Source organism: Symphodus melops (assembly GCF_947650265.1).
Source record: "Symphodus melops genome assembly, chromosome: 20".
Taxonomy (NCBI): domain Eukaryota; kingdom Metazoa; phylum Chordata; class Actinopteri; order Labriformes; family Labridae; genus Symphodus; species Symphodus melops.
The window spans coordinates 9944000-9964644 of record NC_136710.1 but is presented as its reverse complement, the minus strand read 5'-3'; the positions used below and the strand labels follow the sequence as shown (position 1 = coordinate 9964644).

The following is a 20645-nucleotide window of genomic DNA, read 5'->3' as shown; positions in this document are numbered from 1 at the left end:
ATTTCAATAGATGCAAGAGGATGTAATGGTGTTTAACCCTCACAAACATACCGAGCACGGCTGGACTGATGGAAAAATGTTTGGCATTTTGAAACCAGTCCCTCACAAGAAATCAGAATCAGCTTTATTGGCCAGGTATTCTTACACATACAAGGAATTGACATTAGTGAACTGTGCTTTCTACGTACAAAAACATCACCCTCTCGAAACCAAGTAGAACACACCTGTACGTTTTTGTAACGAGAATAGTTGTCTAGCTTTTTTCGGACAATAAAAATAGGCATAATCTAATATTACCAAACAGTCTAAACCAAATACAAACAATAATTCACAGCAATGTGATTGATTTAAGGTGTTCCCTTTTTCGGAAACAGTTTGTTACTATGACCTATTTCATTCTTACCAATTCCCTAAGGGGGCGACTGCAAATTCTATTCACGCTTGTGCAAACTTGTTCCTCATTTTTGGATCAGAGTCTCACGTGACTCATAGTTTAGTGTTGCTAACAGCATACTTAGTCAGGTTATAGAAACATCAGCTGTTTGGCATGTAAACATTCCTGACTTTTAGACTATTATTGATATTATTATTGTCATTGTCTCCTGGTTAAACCCGTGTTAATGAAACCCTTCTTGCTCAAGTTCTTGTCAGAAACTTTGTAGAGTGGGTGTTGCGTCTGCTTGTAGTAATTGGGATAGCTCCCCTCTTACAGGCTGAACATGATTTCAAAATAAAACAACAAAGTCTCTTCCTTCACAATCAGTTAGCCTTCCAATACCTCAAAGCCTTTTTCCTGCTGCTGCTTCCTCCTCTAAAAGCTGTAGGCCGAGATTTATGAGCTTTTTCTCTCCTGTATTGCTTTTTTTCTTCTTCTTTTTTTAAACCCTCCCTGGTACAAACAGCAGTTCGACTTAAGTGCTAAACCATGTCTGAGCTAAGATAAGTCTCAACACTGAGCCAACAGGAGCTTTTTTTGGGACAAGTGTCCATCTGCTCTTTTGTGGGTTTGATGGAGTCCCCTCTATTTTTCTCCAAAGATTAAAAACACAGAAAGTGTACTTTTGCTGTCATGTTGACCAACAGCAACAATAGTTGCCTGAACTTTTCACTTCTTTTGATCAACTTCTGCTTCAAGTGTACAAGCCCTGAGAGGTGGAAGTACATCTCAAAACAAAATATTTACTAAAGAACTGCATCGCCTTAAAAGCTAAAATGTTCTGTTTCATATGTCCTCATTGATCTAATTGTACTTTCCTCGCTGTGATGATCAAAGACATTTCTTAAAATGCAGTAATGCCGCACTACAATTTGAGTTTCATCTTTTTAGCTCACTCGAGCATCAATAATCCTGAAGCGTGACCAAATCCTTCCAAGCCACAGCACATTCTCCTGATCCCTCTTCTGCTTTTATGTTAGCCAGGAGTAATCTTAAGACACGGGTCAGAGGTCAATCTTTAAAGACCCACCACCTGTTGAACAAAGGACAGGCAAAAGATACATCACATGCAAATAATGAGGCATGCACCGGTGTCAGTAGTCGATGTCTTTGTGTTGTATCCAATCAATTCAAGGCTTACTGTTCATTCAGAGAGGAGGTTTGGCATTCGGCAGAAGACAGGCAGATTTGTTTTCATACTCAAACATGAAATAAAATGTTGACAGTTTAAGGGTCTTTCGCCGTCTCTGAGAAAGATCAGGGGCGTCCAGTTTAAAAGACTTGTACCAGAGATAGTTGGCTGCTGCTCAACGCTTCTCAACTGGAAGGTCAAAGGGTCGATACCCAGCTCCTGTGATTGCGCCCCCTACCGCACCAGGGGCGTATGAACGTGTATAAACAGGATTAGTTACTTGTGATGGTCAATATACATAGAAACCTATGTCATCAGTGTGTGAATGTGTTGGTGTGACCTGCGGTGTGAAAGCGCTTTGGTTGTCAGAAGACTAGAAAAGTGCTATACAAACTCAAGTCCATTTACCATTTACAGTTTAACACTTTAAATACATCCAATCTAATAGCTCATTTAGCAAACAGAAGATGATACAAAACACAAAATTTACAAAGAATTAATGATTTCAAATTGTATCAGAGTCAGCAATTGGCTTACTTGTTACTTATTGAAATATCAACAAAGACACACACATCCCTCAGTGGGTGCTGGATACAAAAAAAACATGAATAGGTATAAACATACAAGATCTAAATTTGAACGCTCTTTACCTAACTTGTGAATTAGAAAATCCATATCGGCCCTGCTTCAGGGTGCATCTCTATTTAAAACCTTCTCCTTTGAAGCTTGACATTTTGGTTTTGCAACCTTATTTTTAAAGTACATGTTTCTGTTGCAGCTAACTGTGTGATCAAATTAGTGCATCCGCATATTCCTACATGAAAGTAGTTTCATTAAATTCTTTAACTATTAAGTAGTTAGAAGCGTTTCTTTGAACAAAAAGGTTACACATCGGGGAGCGTCGGAAAGCCGAGTGGTTCTGCCCCCCAAAAAATCTCTTTAAGTTGATTGTTGAACGATGAATGCAGAGATAAAATAATGTTTTCAGGAGAGATGATGCAAAATAAGTACATTAAAATGTCCAGTAAACGTTCTCCTGTTACTTTCTTTGGTTTCCAGTTGCAGAGTATTGCTAATGAGCACTGAAACAACCTCTGAACCTGGCATTTCACAGAAATGGAAAAAGCGTTCTTCTTGCAAATGGCTCCTGATGGCTGTTGACAGATAGGTTGACCCTGGCAGCTTTAAGGTCACTAAGAGAGAGGCCTGTAGGAGCCGGGTCGCTCCTTTGCAGATTACAGATGTACAGTGAGTTCTCTGCGATGGTTTCCCGGCTCAGAGTGGGGACAGCCGTATCGATTCTGTCCCCCTCTTCAATCCATTATCAGGCCTCTATCAGGACAGCCAGGAAGCCTGCGGTTATCTGATTTCTCCTTTTATAAGCAGTTTGGAAAACAGCCAATAAACTTTGCAATTATAATGGTGAGCTCTCTCTCTCTCTGTTTTCCCTGTGCCATTCACACAGCAACATTATCATTAAATGCTTCTTGATTTTCCTCCTTTAACATTTACATCTTTACACTAACACACACTTGCCTGTGAGCTGATATTGAAATACTGTATTTGTTGATCACAAAGCAGAGCAGTAAACGACTCGTTCTTTCCAGAAGCCTGATGTCTTAATTACACGGCTATGTCTGCTAATTGCTTTATAAGGACTTTGCCTTGCCTTTGCGCTCTCAGTATAGTTGTAATTCTTTGGCAGGGTAAGATTCATTGCTCAGGGTGTTTTCTTGGAGAGCGCAACCGAACCAGAAATCAAAGTTTCTGTTTCTGACCAGGGTTCTTATTTGTAGCTGCCGACTTTCATAGGATAGCTTCCTGTTGAGACTGCTTTACAGTTTCATGTTAAAGAGAAATGTCTAACAGTTAGAAAAAGGTGAATAAGCACATTCAGCAAAATAAAAATTTTACTCAAAAGACCAAATCCCTGTAAAGTGATATAAACTCAATACTTGTTAACACTATACTTTTCATAATTAGAAATGTGCTTCATATTAAACTACATTAAGTCAGACATATGATGAAGTCACTTCAGGTATTTAAAGAATGTGGGTTTTTTAACCTGACAGGCATCTTAAAGTGCTGCAAATGCTCAGAAGGACTGTGGAGGGACAACCTGTTGTTATCCATCAGGCATGTGAGTCACTTGACCTATGACCTCAAACTTTGGTTTTTAATTATGTTGTGTATGAATAAGACTAACATTATCCATGTAAGAAATAAACAGCTTACCAAATGCTTAGATTGAAACTTTGGAGCTGGTGGATCGTCTTTTTGTTGAGGGTAGAAATGTGTCAGTCGAGAGAATTGTCCAATTTATGATAGCTTGTTCATCTGAACACAAACACAATTTTCTTTTAAGCAGCAATGTTTTTGAATCCACACTTTCCCCAATGTTCAATCTTATTCCGCTGTAGGTTCAGTGACAGCTCACTCTGTCCATGGTGCTGAATTGGCATTGGAGAGCTCTGTTACTGCAAGGTCTGTTTCTTACACGATCACATTCATGCATGAGTGTCCTTATGTACGTGTGAGGACCAAAAATGTATTCCTTAATCTCTAAAATGAATCCTAACCATTGGGGTATGCTTTATACACGCTTTCAGCATTTATGCTAAGCTAGCAAATTCCTGGCTCTTGCTCCATACTTCTTTAGCTGTGTCTCATCTATTTCTATGAAACTAAGAAACAGGAATAGTGAATTGTTTACAATGCCATATTACATAATAAACGAAAAACACTCCTACTCATGTAGCCTGATTCATAAGCTTTGCAATGCTGCTGTGAAAAATGTTGGTTTTGTTGTGGATCCCCTTTGACATCCAAATCAATACGTGTGTCCATAGACAGCCCTTTCAGTTTTATTGTACAGGACACATTTACCACATCTGTCATGGATCAAACACTGTGCGAGTCCTCGCTGAGAGCTAATCAATGTGAAATATGGTGGTTTCTGTCTTCTCTTTAACTATGACACCACGTCAATATGCGTACTGTAAGTAAACACCCATTATCTTTCATCAACACGGCAGGTCAATATCCCCTCGTAGAACCCTGAATCAAAATATATCAGTTCCAATTATCCATGAGAGTGTTTCTTTCAAACTGCATGAGGTGCCGATCGCTGCGTAGGTCCATCATTCAAATCTGTTTGTTTAAAGCGGCGTGCTGTGACAACTCCCACTCATGCTCTCTGGTGAGAGAGTGAAAAGAACGATGAGGGAAGCAGAAGGATTAAAACACAGTGGTTTGAATAAATTGTCATTTAAATGAAGTGTTGAAGTCTCCATGAATCACGCAAGTCTTGTGACAATGGAGCCATGATTGTGTGACAATAATGATGGGTAGACGCTGACACTGTATCTTTTACTTTTTTTTTTTTTTTTTGGCAGTTTTTTTACTCAGCCATTTGAACACTGTCGGAGAGCTTTTTGAAGTTGGTATAATTGCTTCTTTATCGAGTTTTGAGCTTAAGATAATTTTCTTCAGTGTGTTTTGGTAATTCCGAAAAGAAAAATGTAAATATCCCTCTTTCACACCATTAACTTGTCAATTGGCCCCGACTCGGATTGGAAAAGACGCACTTAATGCAGCTGTTTTTTTACTCTACGAAAATAGAATCAAAGTTGCACTGAAGCAATACCTTTGCCTTGAATACTGAGTGGTACTTTTTTACACTTTTATTTCAATACCCTCTTCAGCTATTCTTTTCACTGCTGAGCAAATGTTATTCATCTACTCTAAGTGGTAAATGTTCAGTTATCAAAGGAACCAGAACATTTTTTTTAGCATGAGTGTTTTTAGCTTTGTGGTCAAATGACCTCATCTTTTTCTTCTTTTGTAGGCTACATTAGTCACTCCATGATTAAAAGGTCCTCTCTCAGGCATGTTTTTAAGTTTATATAACATCTTAATAAAATAAAAAAAATAGCCTAACTGCATGTTTGCTACTTTTCTCCTCTCCTCTGATGCCAGAGGCGTTAACATCCTCATCCTTCTGGACCTAAACGCAGCATTTGACATCATCAACCATTTTCATCCTCTTCTCCAGCCCTGCAACCACTTTATACATCACTGGCACTGCTCTCTCCTAGCTCAAATCATACCTGTCTGACAGATACCAGTTCATCAGCATAAACCACTGCAAATCACTCCCCACTCCCAAGGGTCAGTACAAGGAGCCCTCCTCTTCATTATGTACATGCCATGGACTTCACTGTTTTGCCGGTGACTTCCAGCTCCACATCGTCACCAAAGCCATTACTCCTGCCACTTACTCAATCCTCACTGAAATAAAATCCTGGCTCCAAACCAACTTTCTCCAACTCAACTGCGGCAAATCAGAAGTCATCATCATCGGCCCCAAATCCCTTTCATCAGATCCACCAACAGCTTCTCCCTCACCTCCCACATCCATAACCTTGGAGTCATCTACGACCAAACCCTCTCCTTCGACAAACACGTTACCAAAACAGCCTTTTTCCATCTCAGAAAACATCACCCGCCTCCGCCCATCCCTCTGATTTTCAGCTTTCCAGACCCTCACCCACGCATTCATCACCTCCAGACGAGACTACTACAACAGAGACTGTTGTAGTAGTCTCGTCTACAGTTCACCATCAAATTCACCAAAGAAACGTCAATACAATCAGAACTCCTTCACAACCGCCATTGGCTCCCCATGGCCCAGCGTATCAACTTAAAACTCCTCATCCTCACCTACAACGCCCCACACAATGCTAAGTATGGAGATACAGCTAGAAGATATTTAGTGTACATGAGCATAGATTTTAGAAACTGGAAGTAAACGGTTACAATTACTTGCCTTGTCTAAACCATTAAGAAAAAAAACCCTACTATATAAGGCCAACACGAACGGGATTCATGAAATCTCATCAGATTAACAAGTGCATAGGTGTGAAAATATTGAGATTTACTAGAGAAGTTATTCTTGGATGGCACAGTGACTGCCTGGAGTCCTGTTGTCACCATGGAGACAGGGTTTTGAAATTCTAACAAAGGAGATGAAGTTTGTTAAAAGAGAGCTGGCAGTGAGCATACGTTTTAAATATAGAAGTGTTCAGAGAAAAGGAGTTTTACAACGAAATGAGAAACATAAACCTCTTCAGTCGGCAAAAGTGCAGAAACCTGCTTCTAGCTTCCCCCTGGATTAGAACTGTCATCATTGTACCAGAGTGTTACATTCACTCCACACAAGTCGAGTCACAGATACAGACTGTACAGAGAAAATCTTGTCAACGTTATGCTAAGCAATGGTTACTCTTTCACAGCCTACTCCACTCGAACTGTGAGTCATTTCCAAAATATCTTTTACTGTTGAGTCTAATCAAGAGAAACATTTTCTGTTCCCTCTTAGTTGACTGAAAATGAAACAGCTGAGACTAAAGACGCTAAACGGGAGAGCTCCAAAGAATAACCAAATATGTGTTTGAAATACTTTATGAACGTGTGGCTCCATTAACATCTGTGCAGTGGATTATCATTCGTGAAACCACAACGTTTGATGATGTTTTGAAACAAGGTTATAATCAGCAGAGTAAAAACAAAGCTTTATAATGCTGGACTTGTAGCACAATAACAAACAACAGAACTTCTTCTGGATTATTAGACACAGCATTACAGAAATGTCTATAAAAGTTTGCCCGCTCCGCCTACACAGACACATAATGGTTTGTTTTCCTGAGTGGTCAGTGTGTGTCAGACATAATGTAACAAAGCATCGAGGCCTTTGTTCCAGCCGCCGCTCCTAATGATACTTTCCCCCCTCGGTCACCTCATCACATCCAGTGATGACAATACTCATCAGAAACTGCAGGCCTCCTGTGTTCAGGGTATCAGGGTCTTGCTTGGGGCGCTAAGTGCTTAATGTGCCACTTTTTTTATGGCATAAAATGCATCCTGTGCATTAAGAGGGTCACTACTGTAACACGGAAAAGTGATTTCACGCAACAAAACAGAGATTACTTTGACATATAACTAACATTCCTTTCATATCATCACCAAAGGTCAATGAAAGTTATCCATGGAGCAGCTATCACAATGATATTTATGCTGAATTTAACTTTTTTAAAAGAAGTAGCATGTTTTTAAATGTTGGTTGCTATTTAAAGTAGCCAATAGCACTAAATGTGAATAAAAAAAAAGACTAAATAAAGCAGCAGTCTCAGTGGTGTCATCCACTGGTTTCGAAAACTAAGTTTTAAAGTCCAATGATGGCGGTTGCCATATTAGAAGTTCTGTCTCAAATGAACTTTCTGTTCACTTAATAAATGGCAAAAATGAGGAGCTGAGGCCTTCAGCCTCCTGCCAAATGTCTAAAAGAGGCCTTTCTATATTCAACACTGATGAGTTCTTAAACCATTTATCCTCCACACAGTACTTTGTTCCAATGACCAAGCCAATAATGATTAGTGAATAAGGTGTGAACAAAATGGACATTTTAACATGGGGTCTTCTGGTTCTGTCTCAGCAAAGCCACACTTCATCTTTAGCATCATTGTAAAGACTTGATGGTGGATAGATGAAAAGCAAAGAACCCAGTGATAATTCAGAACTTCTAGCTATAGCGCTTAGGTTACATGTGATATAGAGGAGGGCTGTCACATTGAGGCATTTTATTACAAAATCAGTAAACACCCTGTTGAGCGGCTCAAGTTATTAAGATTTTAAAAAGAGTTGTCCAGAAAAGAACAACTACATTGTTATTTGTCCAGATACAAGGGCAAGATATAAAATATATATCATGTAACAAAAACAAGAACGTAGTATTATTTCATTATAACCTTAGTTTTTTTTAACAGGTATTTTCTCTGGACAAAAGTGTTAAAGTGCACAAAAAGAGAGCCAATATTTGCCATTATGCATTTACAGTTTATCTGGCTGCTGTCAGGACAACAAACTTAACAAGATCTCATTCAGTACACGTAGTCCTAAAGGCACTTGAAGAGGAGATGGTAAAATGGAAAGTGGTGTTATTTGGGTAGATTTCCTCTTTAGTGGGCATTAAGCTTTGGAGCATGCATTTCCTGTGTATGTGTTGAAGCCTTCATTTACAGCTGTTTAATGATCTATCAAGAAGAAGAAATCATCACAAACAGGATTATTGGTGAGATGAAAACGCAAGATTTCCAGTCAAAAGTTGTTTTCCTTGAATGGGGCTGTTTCAAGTCTCAATCCCATTTCAAAAACGATGGAAGCTCTTCAGAAGTTGCTGTTTATTCTAATGAGGGGAAGCAACTGACATTAAAAGAGCATCCCAAGAAATGGCAATCAGTTCAAAACCCACAGGAATCTGATGTTCCTCAAAACCATCAATATTGGATCTGATTTTGTCACAGGCTCCACCTCTCTTGTCTTTTCAGAAAAACTTCACTTTCTTCCCCAAAATCAGCAAGTCATTTAGAGGACTGTTTGTGTCGTGCTGAGTTGAGTCACGCCGCGTCACACAGCCCTCACTGTGATAATTGCTCAACTTCACAGGCGTCTTCTTGCACATTCTCTCATCTGCTCAGCACACAAACACTGACAGGGACACAGAAAGGTAGAACAATAAAGGTAAAGGGAGTAAAAGAGTTACAGCTCTCAGCAGCAGCAGAATGATTGTTTTGGCCGTCAGCGCCTCCTTTTGTGTGAACAAAGGACTAATGGAAATCAATAGATGCTATAGACGAGGAAAAGGTGAAAAAAAAAGACGTGCTGCACTAATGATGTCACTAAGTAGATTGTTGTTATTGCCCTTGTTCTGTGAACCATTTTACAGTTTTTGTTATTCTCCTCTCTGTATCAGTCCACAGAGGAGCGTTCAATGACAGCGCTCAAGTGTTTGTATCTGGGCATTAATTGTTGTTAAACTGCTAACATAAAAGAACAGTCCACATTTGTTCCATTACGTAACTCCCACCCAAACAAGCCTTACTAAGCTCACCCCAAGTGTCATGAAGAGCCGGTCAGACACTAATGTATTCACTCGTTGTTGTTTTTTTTTTTTACACTCAGTGAAACCCAGCAGCTGCCGGTCTATTTCACACAGTTCTTGCAGCGATATGATGGATTTCAAGTGTTACTCGCCTAAGCTGAGCTGACTACAATCAATACTTGGCACCGTGATCATCTCTCCTTAGGTTGTGTGAGTGAATCATAACTAGACATGTGAAGCGCCGCCTGGAGCAGCTTAACAGATAATGACAGATTGAGAGATCGAATTTGTTGGCTGGAGTGATTAGCTCCAAATGTCCTTTATGTAGTGGTGTTATCAGGAACAATACAGAACAATAAGCCCCGATAAAGTCTCTGAAATCCTTCTCTTATCTCCTTTTCAATCGTTTCCACTTTTTGAAAAAACAGGATGTGGACTGATCTGAAAAGCGTTGTGAAACCCAAAAGTAGTCAGCAAAAGAAAAAAAAGCTCATGAGGGTGTGTCACTGAACATATCAAGACAACGACTGTGCCATCACTTTGTGTGTGTGTTACGACATTCAGCTGTGTGCTTGTGTGGACTCAATGAGGGTGATTGCCTTCTCAGTTGTCCTTAATCTAAACAGAATGCTTTTAATATTGTTGTCTTATTAAACTAGAATGTAGTTATCAGTATATAATAGTGTATCATCAGCGTAAAATAGCACACACATAAAAGCATCAAAAAGACTGCATCGCAAAGGGGGGGGGAAAAAGCTCGATGGTGAAGAACAACAGCAAAATGAAGGCGTTTCCTTTTGAAATGCCTCGTGGGCATCGAGTGCAGGAGGATCTTTCTGTGTTTGTGTGAGACATTAGGGCTCGTAATCGAGTTGGGCTGAACGAGGCCAATGACTAGGGCCAAATGACCAGAGCCAAAAAGGTCAGTGGCTTGAGTTTATTGGGTTGCCGGGTTGGAAATGCTACTGCACCCTGCGGGCTTTTACCATTTGCAACAAATCACTTCCGACAGATAAACCGATCAGAGGCTATTTGTGGAAGCGTAACATTTACTTATAAGTCATGAAGCTGTAGGTTCAAGCATCAGTGCCACAGTGAAGAGGCACTCATTCAACACTTAGTGAGGCTAGACTCAACACTTGCGCTGTTACATACTTGTGTTATGATTCCAATCCACATCCATAAACAACTACTTTATCCCTGATGAGCCTTAATGCAAATTGAAAGATTAAAGAGAATAAGCAGTCTGTTCTGATTCATTAAAGACGAGCAGACATTGACCCTTTAAATGACTCATTGCTGTGTCCTTTATGTTGTCTGCTTCTCCGCCAGACTCCTGAAGACCATGCTCGGCTCTAATCTAATTTATCGCAGCATGCTACACAGAATAAGAATTGATTGAAACGCGAGGAAAAGACTGACATGAATTACAATTTCATGCAGTGAGGAAGGACAAATACGTGGATGGATAGTGTGTGGGAAACAAAGGTAAATTAAATCATTTAGTGTCAACGTGTACGACACAAAGAATGAACCTTGAAAAGAGACGAGGGTGAACCAGTGACATGCCATTAGTACAAGTGTGCAACATTTCATATTATTACCTGTTACACAGTGGTTTACCATCTGCTTCACATGTTGAATGTACTGACAGGATGGCTTTGTGTTCAGAACAGAGGTAGACTTATAACTTGCTAAAAAACAGAAGTTGTCTACTTTATTTTTTTTATCAACAAGCTGTGAACAGTTCTTTGACATACATCTATTGTCGAACATTTGCCTATTTACACGTCCAGCTGTCACCCAGCTTCTTAAAGACTAATTAGAAGTATTTTAGGGTGAGTCAGTGTTATTTAAGCTCTGCCCTTTCTTCCACCAATCTGAAGAAAATATCTGACCCTGAATCACTATCTGATCTATGTGTGCCAGCTGGTCGCTTAGTTTGGTCCAATATTGGAGTAGGTGGTGTACCAAGGCAGTGTCTTTCTGTTTTTTGTTTTGTTTTGCTAAAAAGCTAAAAAGATGCTACAGCCAACTGTAGAACTGAGGGCAATAGTATTTGGTCAGTATTTTTCCTATTAATCACATTCAGTTTCCCCAGAGCTGCTCTAAACTGATGGAGAAGTTTGGATTGTAACATCATATTTTCTCTCTCTGCTTCAGTACAACATTTAGCGAGCCAATAGAATCAGTCGAGACACAAAATCTTGATTCTGCGTGCTTTCCTCCCACACTTATAAAATGTGGATGTCTTTATTTTGTTGAATGACATGTAAAGAAAGGGACAAGATTACAAGAGCTACTAACAACAATAACGTATTTCATGTTTGTGGAGAATTATTAATGCACCTGAGGCAGGAGTGTTCTCTCTGAGCTTAACGTGCTGTTGTGTGAATGAAATGATGTCTCCTGTTTTGTTCATGAATTTGGTCTCAATCTCTTCTGAGTCCTGCAGACGGAGCAGCAACATCAGTAATGAAGTCCAAAAAAAAGAAGAAAAAAGAAATATGACCTGTATGAATAATTTAGGAGATTGAGTTGTTTAATTTGTTTTCTAACAACTAAGAATAAGATTGACAAAGTCTCACTGACAGTTTGATTTGTATGAGCCAATTACTTATTCAGTAGATGTAATTTTCTTGGAGGGCAAAAAAGGGCATTTGAGATAATTAAACCAATACAAAGAGAAGAATTGAATAGCTCTGCAGTTGTATGCACTGCCTCCACAGCCTGTGTTCTCTAAACCTAATGAACTTATTCATTAGAATTCAGCTGCTTATAGAGCTCGATATTTGGATGAAGGCAGCATTATACCCTTTATGTATCTGGAGTCCAGGCCCAGGTCAACTCCCAAAAGCAGAACTTGTTTTTTAAGGCTTATCACTTTTCAAGTCAAATCTCAATTAAAGTTTTGTCAGAGAACAAACACATTAAATTATCTTTTTTTTTTCTTGTCTTATTCAATGCTGTGTGAGTCTCAAGCCAAGTCCCCAAAGTTCTCAAAATGACTCTCATGCTACGTTTTGCCATATCAATTCTCACCATCTACGAGTGAGATCAAGTAGTGAGCCATCTAAAGCACATCTGAAGCCCAGACTGGGGTCTAAGTGGTGTGAAAGGAAGTCTCAGGTCAATGTTTAAAATTTTTTTTTAAAAACCCCTAGTCTAATAACAACCGAGACATCGAGACAGGCAGCAATAATTTTTCAAAGTTAGTAGACTTGAAAGACTCAGGTCAAATTCAAATATATGGTTTTGTAGACTGATGGTAGTCCTGAACTTGGACTGTTGTGTGGCTCAGTGCAGGATTAAACCTCAGCCCACGAGAGCCGTTTCTGTCATTAAAAACGTGCTGCAATCACACACGAGCCTTATGTGGATTTGCATACCGTTTCTCATTTACCTACAACCACAGTTCCTCAACGGGATTAGCATTAATTTATTTATGTCAATATTTGACCGCAGACTTCCCAATTATGCTTTATTCCTCTGCTCTTTCCAGCTGAATTTAATGAGTGATTTAGCTTCCAAGAAACACTTGGCTGCACGCTTTTGTTCCAGGTCAGTGAGGTTAATATTTCTAGTGTGAGAGACTTTGCCAGTGGAGTTCTCAGGGTAACAGGATTCACATTTGCTCGTCAGAGTGTACATCCCCATCTTGAAAAATAGCGGACCAGGAACAATCCCAATAAAACGGCCTTCGTGGGAAAGCGTTTCATTTACACGTCAAACAGCCTGATCACTGAACATAACGTGCACAACCATCTGTGTGCTTCTTCCAAAGCTCTTCACACGCCCAGATCCATTCCAGCAAAGATGTCAGCCGAGCTCCTGTGACAGCACCTAATCGAGCGTTCTGAGCCTGAAAGTGCTGCAGGAAAGTGTCCATTTCAGAAAGGTATTTATCATCCAATTCCTCCATCCCTTCACGTAATGAAGCACTTCTTGAAAGTAATGGCCAAACAAAGATTTTCTTCATTATAGGTAGAAAAGTAAAATGAATTGTCCAGTTAGCTATCTGTTAGCTGCTTAAGCTTTGATATCTAATTTGGATCTTTCCTGTAACTGCAGAGAACAAGATGCTGTAAATGAAACAAAAATGGCAGCAAAGTCATTAATTCCTCCATTGTTTAAGGCTTTAAAGATTCGCCCTCCGGAGGTTGGTGGTGTGAGTCTTAGCCCGGGATAATGAAAGACAACAAAGTTATTGTAAGAATGCTTTATATAATGTACTGTTTTACATCTGTACATGAGGGGGGGGGCATAAATCCCACATAGAATCTACTGTAGCTACCGAAAATGAACACACACTTCAAAGCAGTACTTAATGTTATAAATAATTGACTTTCAACATGGTAGTAGAAGTAAAGATCAGCTCTTAAACGCTCTGTCCTTAAACTGTTTCCCTCCATTTTCACTTTCCATACGTGATGTTTTCATTACCATCAGCATCACCTCATATAGAAAGAGAATGTATTTACACGTATGACACAGAAGAGTCACTCCAAGCAGAGTATGACAAAGAGACAACATGTTGACTATGTGACGTTTTCAACAAAGAATACCAAATAAGGAATAATAGAAAACATGTTAAGCACTCTAATTAGTTTATATAAAAAAAATCTAACTTCTTGCTATTTACAAAGACCTCACTTTGAATAATGACGGCCATGAAGTGCCAGACAGTCTGGCACATTCGATTGTAGCTGGATGATAAAACGGTGATATATTAACGAGGACTTTGAGGCATGATGACAGTGTTGTTCTTTGATAATCTCTCAGAAGAATCCAGGCAGAGTCAACATGCACAATGAGGTGTTACTGAAAACCATCCATGAGCCTGCTTTTTAGGGATAAACATTAGTCCAGCTCTTTTTTATATAAAAATTCTTTCTGAGGCTGAATGGAAGAAGTCACCAAATATTATTATGCTTAAAAGCGAGTTTTGTTCAACTTGACGTAGACTTGCTGATTTGAGGAATAAACAAATGTGAACTCCTTGTGAAAATTCACAGCTTCTCTGCCCCCTCCCCTGCTGCCAGCATACTTCATCCTCCCCAATAAGGACGAGAGCAGCACATTACATGTTTCGGGGGACGGCCCGAGTGAGCTGTGAAAAGCCTCTGCTCAGGGCTTTTATTAGTGCCAGTGACTCAGCTCGGCACCGGCACATCTTCCCTCCATGTGAGCTCGAGGCTGCCGCACTGACATGATGCCGCTTAATGAGATGACTGAAACGCGTCTCCTAGAATCGCTGCCAAAATCTCTCGGAGTCGTCTCCATCTTTAAGTTGTTTGTAATTATGGAGGCGAGGTGTGAATGTGAACATCAGGAGGCACTGTTTTCTTAGATGAGTGTTTGAAGCATGGATGATGCAACTTTCAAACCATCTGCATTAAACATTGCAACAGAGGAGAGAAAAATCCCAAAGTCGGCCTCTGGGGCTCTTTTTAGGAACTGACAGGACTGAAACCCCCCCTAAGAGCCATGTTTCTTGGGAACCCTATAGTTTTTCTGTAGTACGCTGGTCACGGCAGATGCGTCCTGCTGAGTGTTCAGTGAAAGAAGTTGTCAGTGTGGCGTCCCCTTTCGTCTCAGCTCCAGAGTGTGCAGGCCCTCCTGCCGACCGAGGGCGTGCTGTGTGCCAACTTTGTGGGCTGTTTCAGTCGCAGTGATGTCAATCTGGGCGTATTTTGTGGAGCTTTTTCCTGTAAGGACACAACAACAGATTCTTAAGTGCTTATGCAGATATTTTTCTGAACACCAGTTGTTGTTTTTTGTTTTGTTTTTTACAGATCAGCGCTCTTCTTTCCAAGACTTCTCTTTAACCAGTTTTCAACCAGCTAACATCAATGTCAACAAAGATTTTTTTGTATAACAATGTTGTTGAGAAACTCTAAAAGATCTCCCTGAGTGATAGGACACAAACCAGAAAACTGGACACTGAAGGTTACGGCCTTCTCAGTAAGATATGAGATAAACATGTCTGAGGTTTGGTGTGAGTAGAGTGGAGTGCAGAGGAAGAAGTGATGATAGCAGGAAGTTAAAATCTGAAAACATCATGCTTCTATGGCATTGCGAATCTTATTCTGATGGTATGTTGTCTTCCTATCCAAAGTTTTGAGGCTAAGTTTTCGCTCATACTGTAGTCCCTGAGGTCTGCTGGATTTTGGTCATTATCTCTATCCATTAGCTCTCTGATGAGTTCAGGAAGTCACGGGCGAGGGGAGGTTTTTGCGAGCAGGCTTTGGGCTCTAGAGGGCAGAGTTTGTGCAGCGATGAGTGTGGAGCAGAGTGCGTCTGTCGCCTCATCTCAGAGTTTGGCAAAATCCCTTAAGAGCAGCCAAGACCTGAGCAGACAGCCGAGTGAGTTCAAAGGATTGAATGTTTGGATGGTATGAAACCTTTTGTGGCGGTGCCTGAGGGAGTTGCGGCGAGGAGACTGTGATTGAAATGAAGACGTGGTCTGATAGATGCAGATTAGTGGCGGAGAGGTTCGCTGTGGCGCAGTCAGAATCAAATCGAGAGTATTGCCTGCATTGTGAGGAGGAAGAGTTGAGGTGCTGCTTGAGGTGAAATGAGGACAGCTGTTGGCTTTATCAGTGTGGAAGTGGCTGGACTTGTGACAGTGGTGAAAGTGCTTGGATGAATTCTGTTTGACAGATCGGCAGTTTCAGAGGCCAAAAGTAAATGAAGGGTGCGGAGAGGAGGCTTATTAAGCAGCAACATGCTGGTTAGATTGAATTGTTCATGCTCGTGGCCTTGTGCGGTGGACTAGCACAGGTCTGTACCCGACAAGGTGACGCTTCAGCACTCCGGATGAGCTTCGATACAACAGTGAAGCACCGCCGAAACTGTTGATTGGAAGCTGAGAGAAATGAAAGAAAAGCAGAGGGTTTGACCTCTTCGGTCCTCAGCCCAAAAACAAAGCCTGGCAACGAGCCACTCTTTAGAGGGAAAGGGATCTCTGTCCTCACTGAGCTTGATTGCTTAAGTTAAGTGACGGTGCTTCATGTGACAATGCAGAAAAAATTGCAAGTGATTCAACTGAAGCCTTTAAGTTCCCCTCATGCACTGTTTTCCGTACAGGGGAGGAGGACATGAAAAAAGCACCAAGTAAGGGGTTAAATTGAAAAATCTGAATATTCATGAAGATTATAGAAATGCTCACTTCACTGTGATTCTACAGTCGGGGAAATCAAAAACTGGCTCCTAACAAGACATCAGTAGTCTCAGAGGAGGATCCCATGTAAGCCAGTGAATTTGCAGCTGTGATCTGAATGCCCTGTGACCCCCCCCCTTCAGTGGAGAGATGGGACCCTCCTCCTCCCAGGTGACAGATTAATGAGGCCACATGCCAGGATAGAAAGTGTGTTGCTGCCATCAGAGATTAACCTCTCTCATGTCGGAGCCCGAGCGGCCCTCGTATTCCTGAGGGGCAATGATGCTAATAGCCAACTTGTCTGTCAATTACAGCTCGCTGCCGAGTCTCCCATGACAAGGACACAGCTGTCTCTCAGTGAGACGACAGGAAATCAAATGGATCCTTACCCAGTGACTTCTTTTACTTTCCAACCTTTGCTGATATTGACATCTGTGTTTATTTTAAAATTCCCTGTTTCATGAACGTCTCCAGCACTGAAGACAAGCACAAGCACAAAAAAGACAAGAAGATAAATGAAGCCAAGAACCTCAGGGTGAAACAGACTACTCTTTTTTTCCCTCTCTTTAATCTATTCATGTCGTGGACTTGATGTTTTTTTACGTCTAAACAGTGCATTAACAATCTGCCTGCATCTCATCTATTTCAGGTTTGAAACTCATGAATGTTTAATATTCTTCTGAATATGAATGCATTACAGGGATGCTGATGATTAAAACTGTGATGTCCTGTTAGAGCACCCTGTAAATTTCACAGGCAAAACATGTCCAATAGAAAAGGAGCTTTTGTGTCAACTTGTGCAAGACTTTATTACAAATGTAACTTACAAATGTAGCTGAAGTTTATAACGCTGTTTTAAAACTACTAACCTCGAGGGCTGAAAGTTTCAATACTTTATCTTACTGTGACAAACAGTTCTCAAACTTCAACACACAAGCTGGAAAAAGATAGTTGACTGTTCAAGATCCACATTGATTCCTATTTGATAATGTATTCTATTTCTCTTACTGCTCTTAACTTGTTATTGCTATTATCTTTTTATTTGCTTTCAGTTTCTTAATCCTTTTAATCTTCTGTCCTCTTGGTCTCAGCTCGTGTTGTTGGGCTCTTGTTTTGCCTGGGTTCTTATGATAGTTCTTGTAATGGTTGGGTTGGATCTGTGGGGTTTTAGTTTTTGCATCTGTCATGTTCTTGCTGTTGTTGTTTTTTTGTGTTTGCTTTGTTCTTGTTTTTAATGATTCTCTCTCTCTCTCTCTCTCTCTCTATATATATATATATACATATATATATATATTTATATACATACATATATATACATACATATATATATACACATACATACATATATATACACACATACACACACACACACACACACACACACACACACACACACACACACACACACACACACACACACACACACACACACACACACACACACACACACACACACACACACACACACACACACACACACACACACACACACACACACACACACACACACACACACACACACACACACACACACACACACACACACACACACATATATGTATATAAAGTTAATATTATTAGAACGAGAATTAATAAAAACTATTCAAAGACGATTACTGATGTATCATTACTCTGAGGCGGGAGATGTGGGGCGGTCCCTCGGGGTCCATGACCTGACTCCTGCAGCTCCAGCTCCATGTAGTTGAGCTGCTTTTTGGACGTCGGACTAACAGGAATATTCACGTATGTCACACCATCACTGCGAGGCCTTTCAGGAAGGGGAGCCTCGAGGGGGAAGACGAACACTGCCCCTGTAGATATAACAGCAACATGTTAATGAGGATCAGGAGGAGATGTGTTGAAGTGTCTGAGGCCGTTTTTTTTTTTTTTTTTTTAAGAGGTGTAAACATTGTTATCAAGAAAATCTCACGAGAGACCAAAACTAACAAGTTCTACGTCATTTGGATTCTAGCCTGGTGTCTTACACCAAAACCTAGCTTTGGAAACTAATCAACAGGAAACTTTTTGTCGCCTCTGGGATTTTAAAATGATTTAAGTTCTATGGAACAGAGGAAACTGTTCACTGCAGTACGTCTCTACAGGCTTATCTCACCAGAAGCATGTATGGCTTCATGGCACAAGTTCACATACAAGCCTCCAGTTATTAAAAGAAGCTAGTTAACTTGTCTCTGTACTGTTTGATACGATGACTGAGGCAAAGAGGATGGACTGAAGCTAAGAGGAGAAAATAGAGAGACTGACTAAGAAGGCGAGTGTACAGCGTTGTAGAATTTATTCAGAGCAGATTGTGGCGTAACATTCTTCTGCATCGTTATTCATGTCTTTGTTGTTTCATAATTAGCAGGAGAGCTTAGCATGGAGAGTCAGCTGACCCAAGTTATTGCACATACAAATAAAGACATCATTTAGGGCTGTTATAACTTATCTCTTTTTTTGCCCATCTTCAAGTTAACTTCAACCGTACCCAACATGTACTGTATGTCAGCTAGCGTGTTATAAATGACCCTCTCCAATGTAGCCATTTAGCCACAGCATTTAGCTTTCATGACAACAGCTCAATACACAAACTGTTTGTACATATTTTCTTGAATTCATTTATCTTGGTCCATTTGTGGGGATATTATTTTAAATCTGTCTTCCATCTCAGAGTAACTCTTGTCTTAGGTCTTTGTAGATGTAACAGTTTGACTGTAAGACTCTCCTAGCAGCAGATATAGAGTTGAACAGGAGTTAATGTATGTTTGAAGCTGAAAAAGAAATAATTTACTGAGACTGAAGGAATGCTTGTGTGATATTACAAGTGAGGGTAATGTCTTCTGTCTAGCCTATAACAAGGAATTTGTAGACATGCTTCTTAAGAGTTACTGATTACAGGAAAAAAAAAAAGAAACACTTCATGATAGTCTGCACATAAAAGGAAGACGTCAAACGTGTCTCCAGCTTTCAGTTCCTGGGAGTGCACATCTCAGAGGGTCTGACCTGGAGCCTGAACACGGCACACCTGTTAAAGAATGCACACCAACGCCTCTTTTTCCTGAGGACCCTTGTTATCTACTGAAGAACTTTTACTGCTGCACAATTGAGGGCATCCTGACATACGGCTGCACTGCCTGTTGCTCTCGCTGCACTGCAGCAAGAAAAGAAAGAACTTCAGCGGATCATCAAAACTGCTCAGATGATTGTTGGCTCCCCTCTCCCATCCTTCAGAGACATCCACTCGCGCCGTCTCCACAGGCGTGCCTCATCCATCAAAAACGACACATCTCACCCTGGACACTGCATTTTCACCACCCTTGCCTCTGGCAGCAGTTGAATAGCTTCTTTCCCAAAGCAGTAGAAAGACTCCTCAACCCATAACCCCCTACAAACAAGATGGGAATACTATGTGCAAGAATGTCATCACTTGCACAGTGCAATAACTCACTGCTGGTAAATTTCATTAGTGTGTGCAATATTGCATTAACTGTTCAACAACTGTTTATTCATTCAGTCACTGCAATACAACTGTTTACTTATCCACTGCAATATAACTGTTTATTTATCCACTGCAATATGAAAAATGGAAACGTTTTAAGGTGGGAAATGTTCTCAAGTCAGTCCAGGGTTCAACGTTTATTTGTCTACAGCAATATAACTGTTATTTATCCTATGCGATATAACTATATATCCTCTGCCATATAACTGTTTATTTATCCACTGCAACATAACTGTTTATTTATCCACTGCAATATAATGTAACTGTTTATTTATCCACTGCAACATAACTGTTTATTTATCCACTGCAATATAATGTAACTGTTTATTTGTGCACTGCAATATAACTGTTTATTTTTCTGCTGCAATATAACTGTTTATTTATCCACTGCAATAATATAACTGTTTATTTAGCAACTGCAATATAGCTGTTTATTTATCCACTGTAATACAACTGTTTTTCTTCTGCAATATAGCTGTT

The 20645-nt window shown here is 40.2% G+C and overlaps 1 protein-coding gene and 2 long non-coding RNA genes across 10 annotated transcripts in view; 2 read left to right on the top strand and 1 right to left on the bottom strand.

Annotated features, from left to right (window-relative positions):
* The window catches only part of LOC306841212, a 106623-nt gene extending 93005 nt beyond the window's left edge, over nt 1-13618 (top strand). For all 4 annotated transcript variants that reach the window (XR_013781451.1, XR_013781452.1, XR_013781453.1 and 1 more), the window contains one exon: nt 13292-13618. This is a non-coding gene — a long non-coding RNA (uncharacterized lncRNA). The remainder of the gene's footprint in view (nt 1-13291) is intronic.
* Nucleotides 13619-13711: 93 nt separating this feature from the next.
* The window catches only part of LOC306841207 (protein Dok-7-like), a 50737-nt gene continuing 43803 nt past the window's right edge, over nt 13712-20645 (bottom strand). For 4 of the 5 annotated variants that reach the window (XM_079370935.1, XM_079370936.1, XM_079370937.1 and 1 more), the window contains 2 exons: nt 18301-18480; nt 13712-15215 (listed from right to left, as the gene is read on the bottom strand). In XM_079370935.1, the coding sequence (XP_079227061.1) occupies nt 15079-15215; nt 18301-18480 (317 nt within the window). In that variant the 3' untranslated portion in view covers nt 13712-15078. The remainder of the gene's footprint in view (nt 15216-18300; nt 18481-20645) is intronic. The other variant, XM_079370938.1, reaches the window with a different exon arrangement.
* Nucleotides 16608-17486, top strand: LOC306841213. Its single transcript, XR_013781455.1, has 2 exons — nt 16608-16840; nt 16984-17486. It is a non-coding gene; the product is annotated as an uncharacterized lncRNA (long non-coding RNA).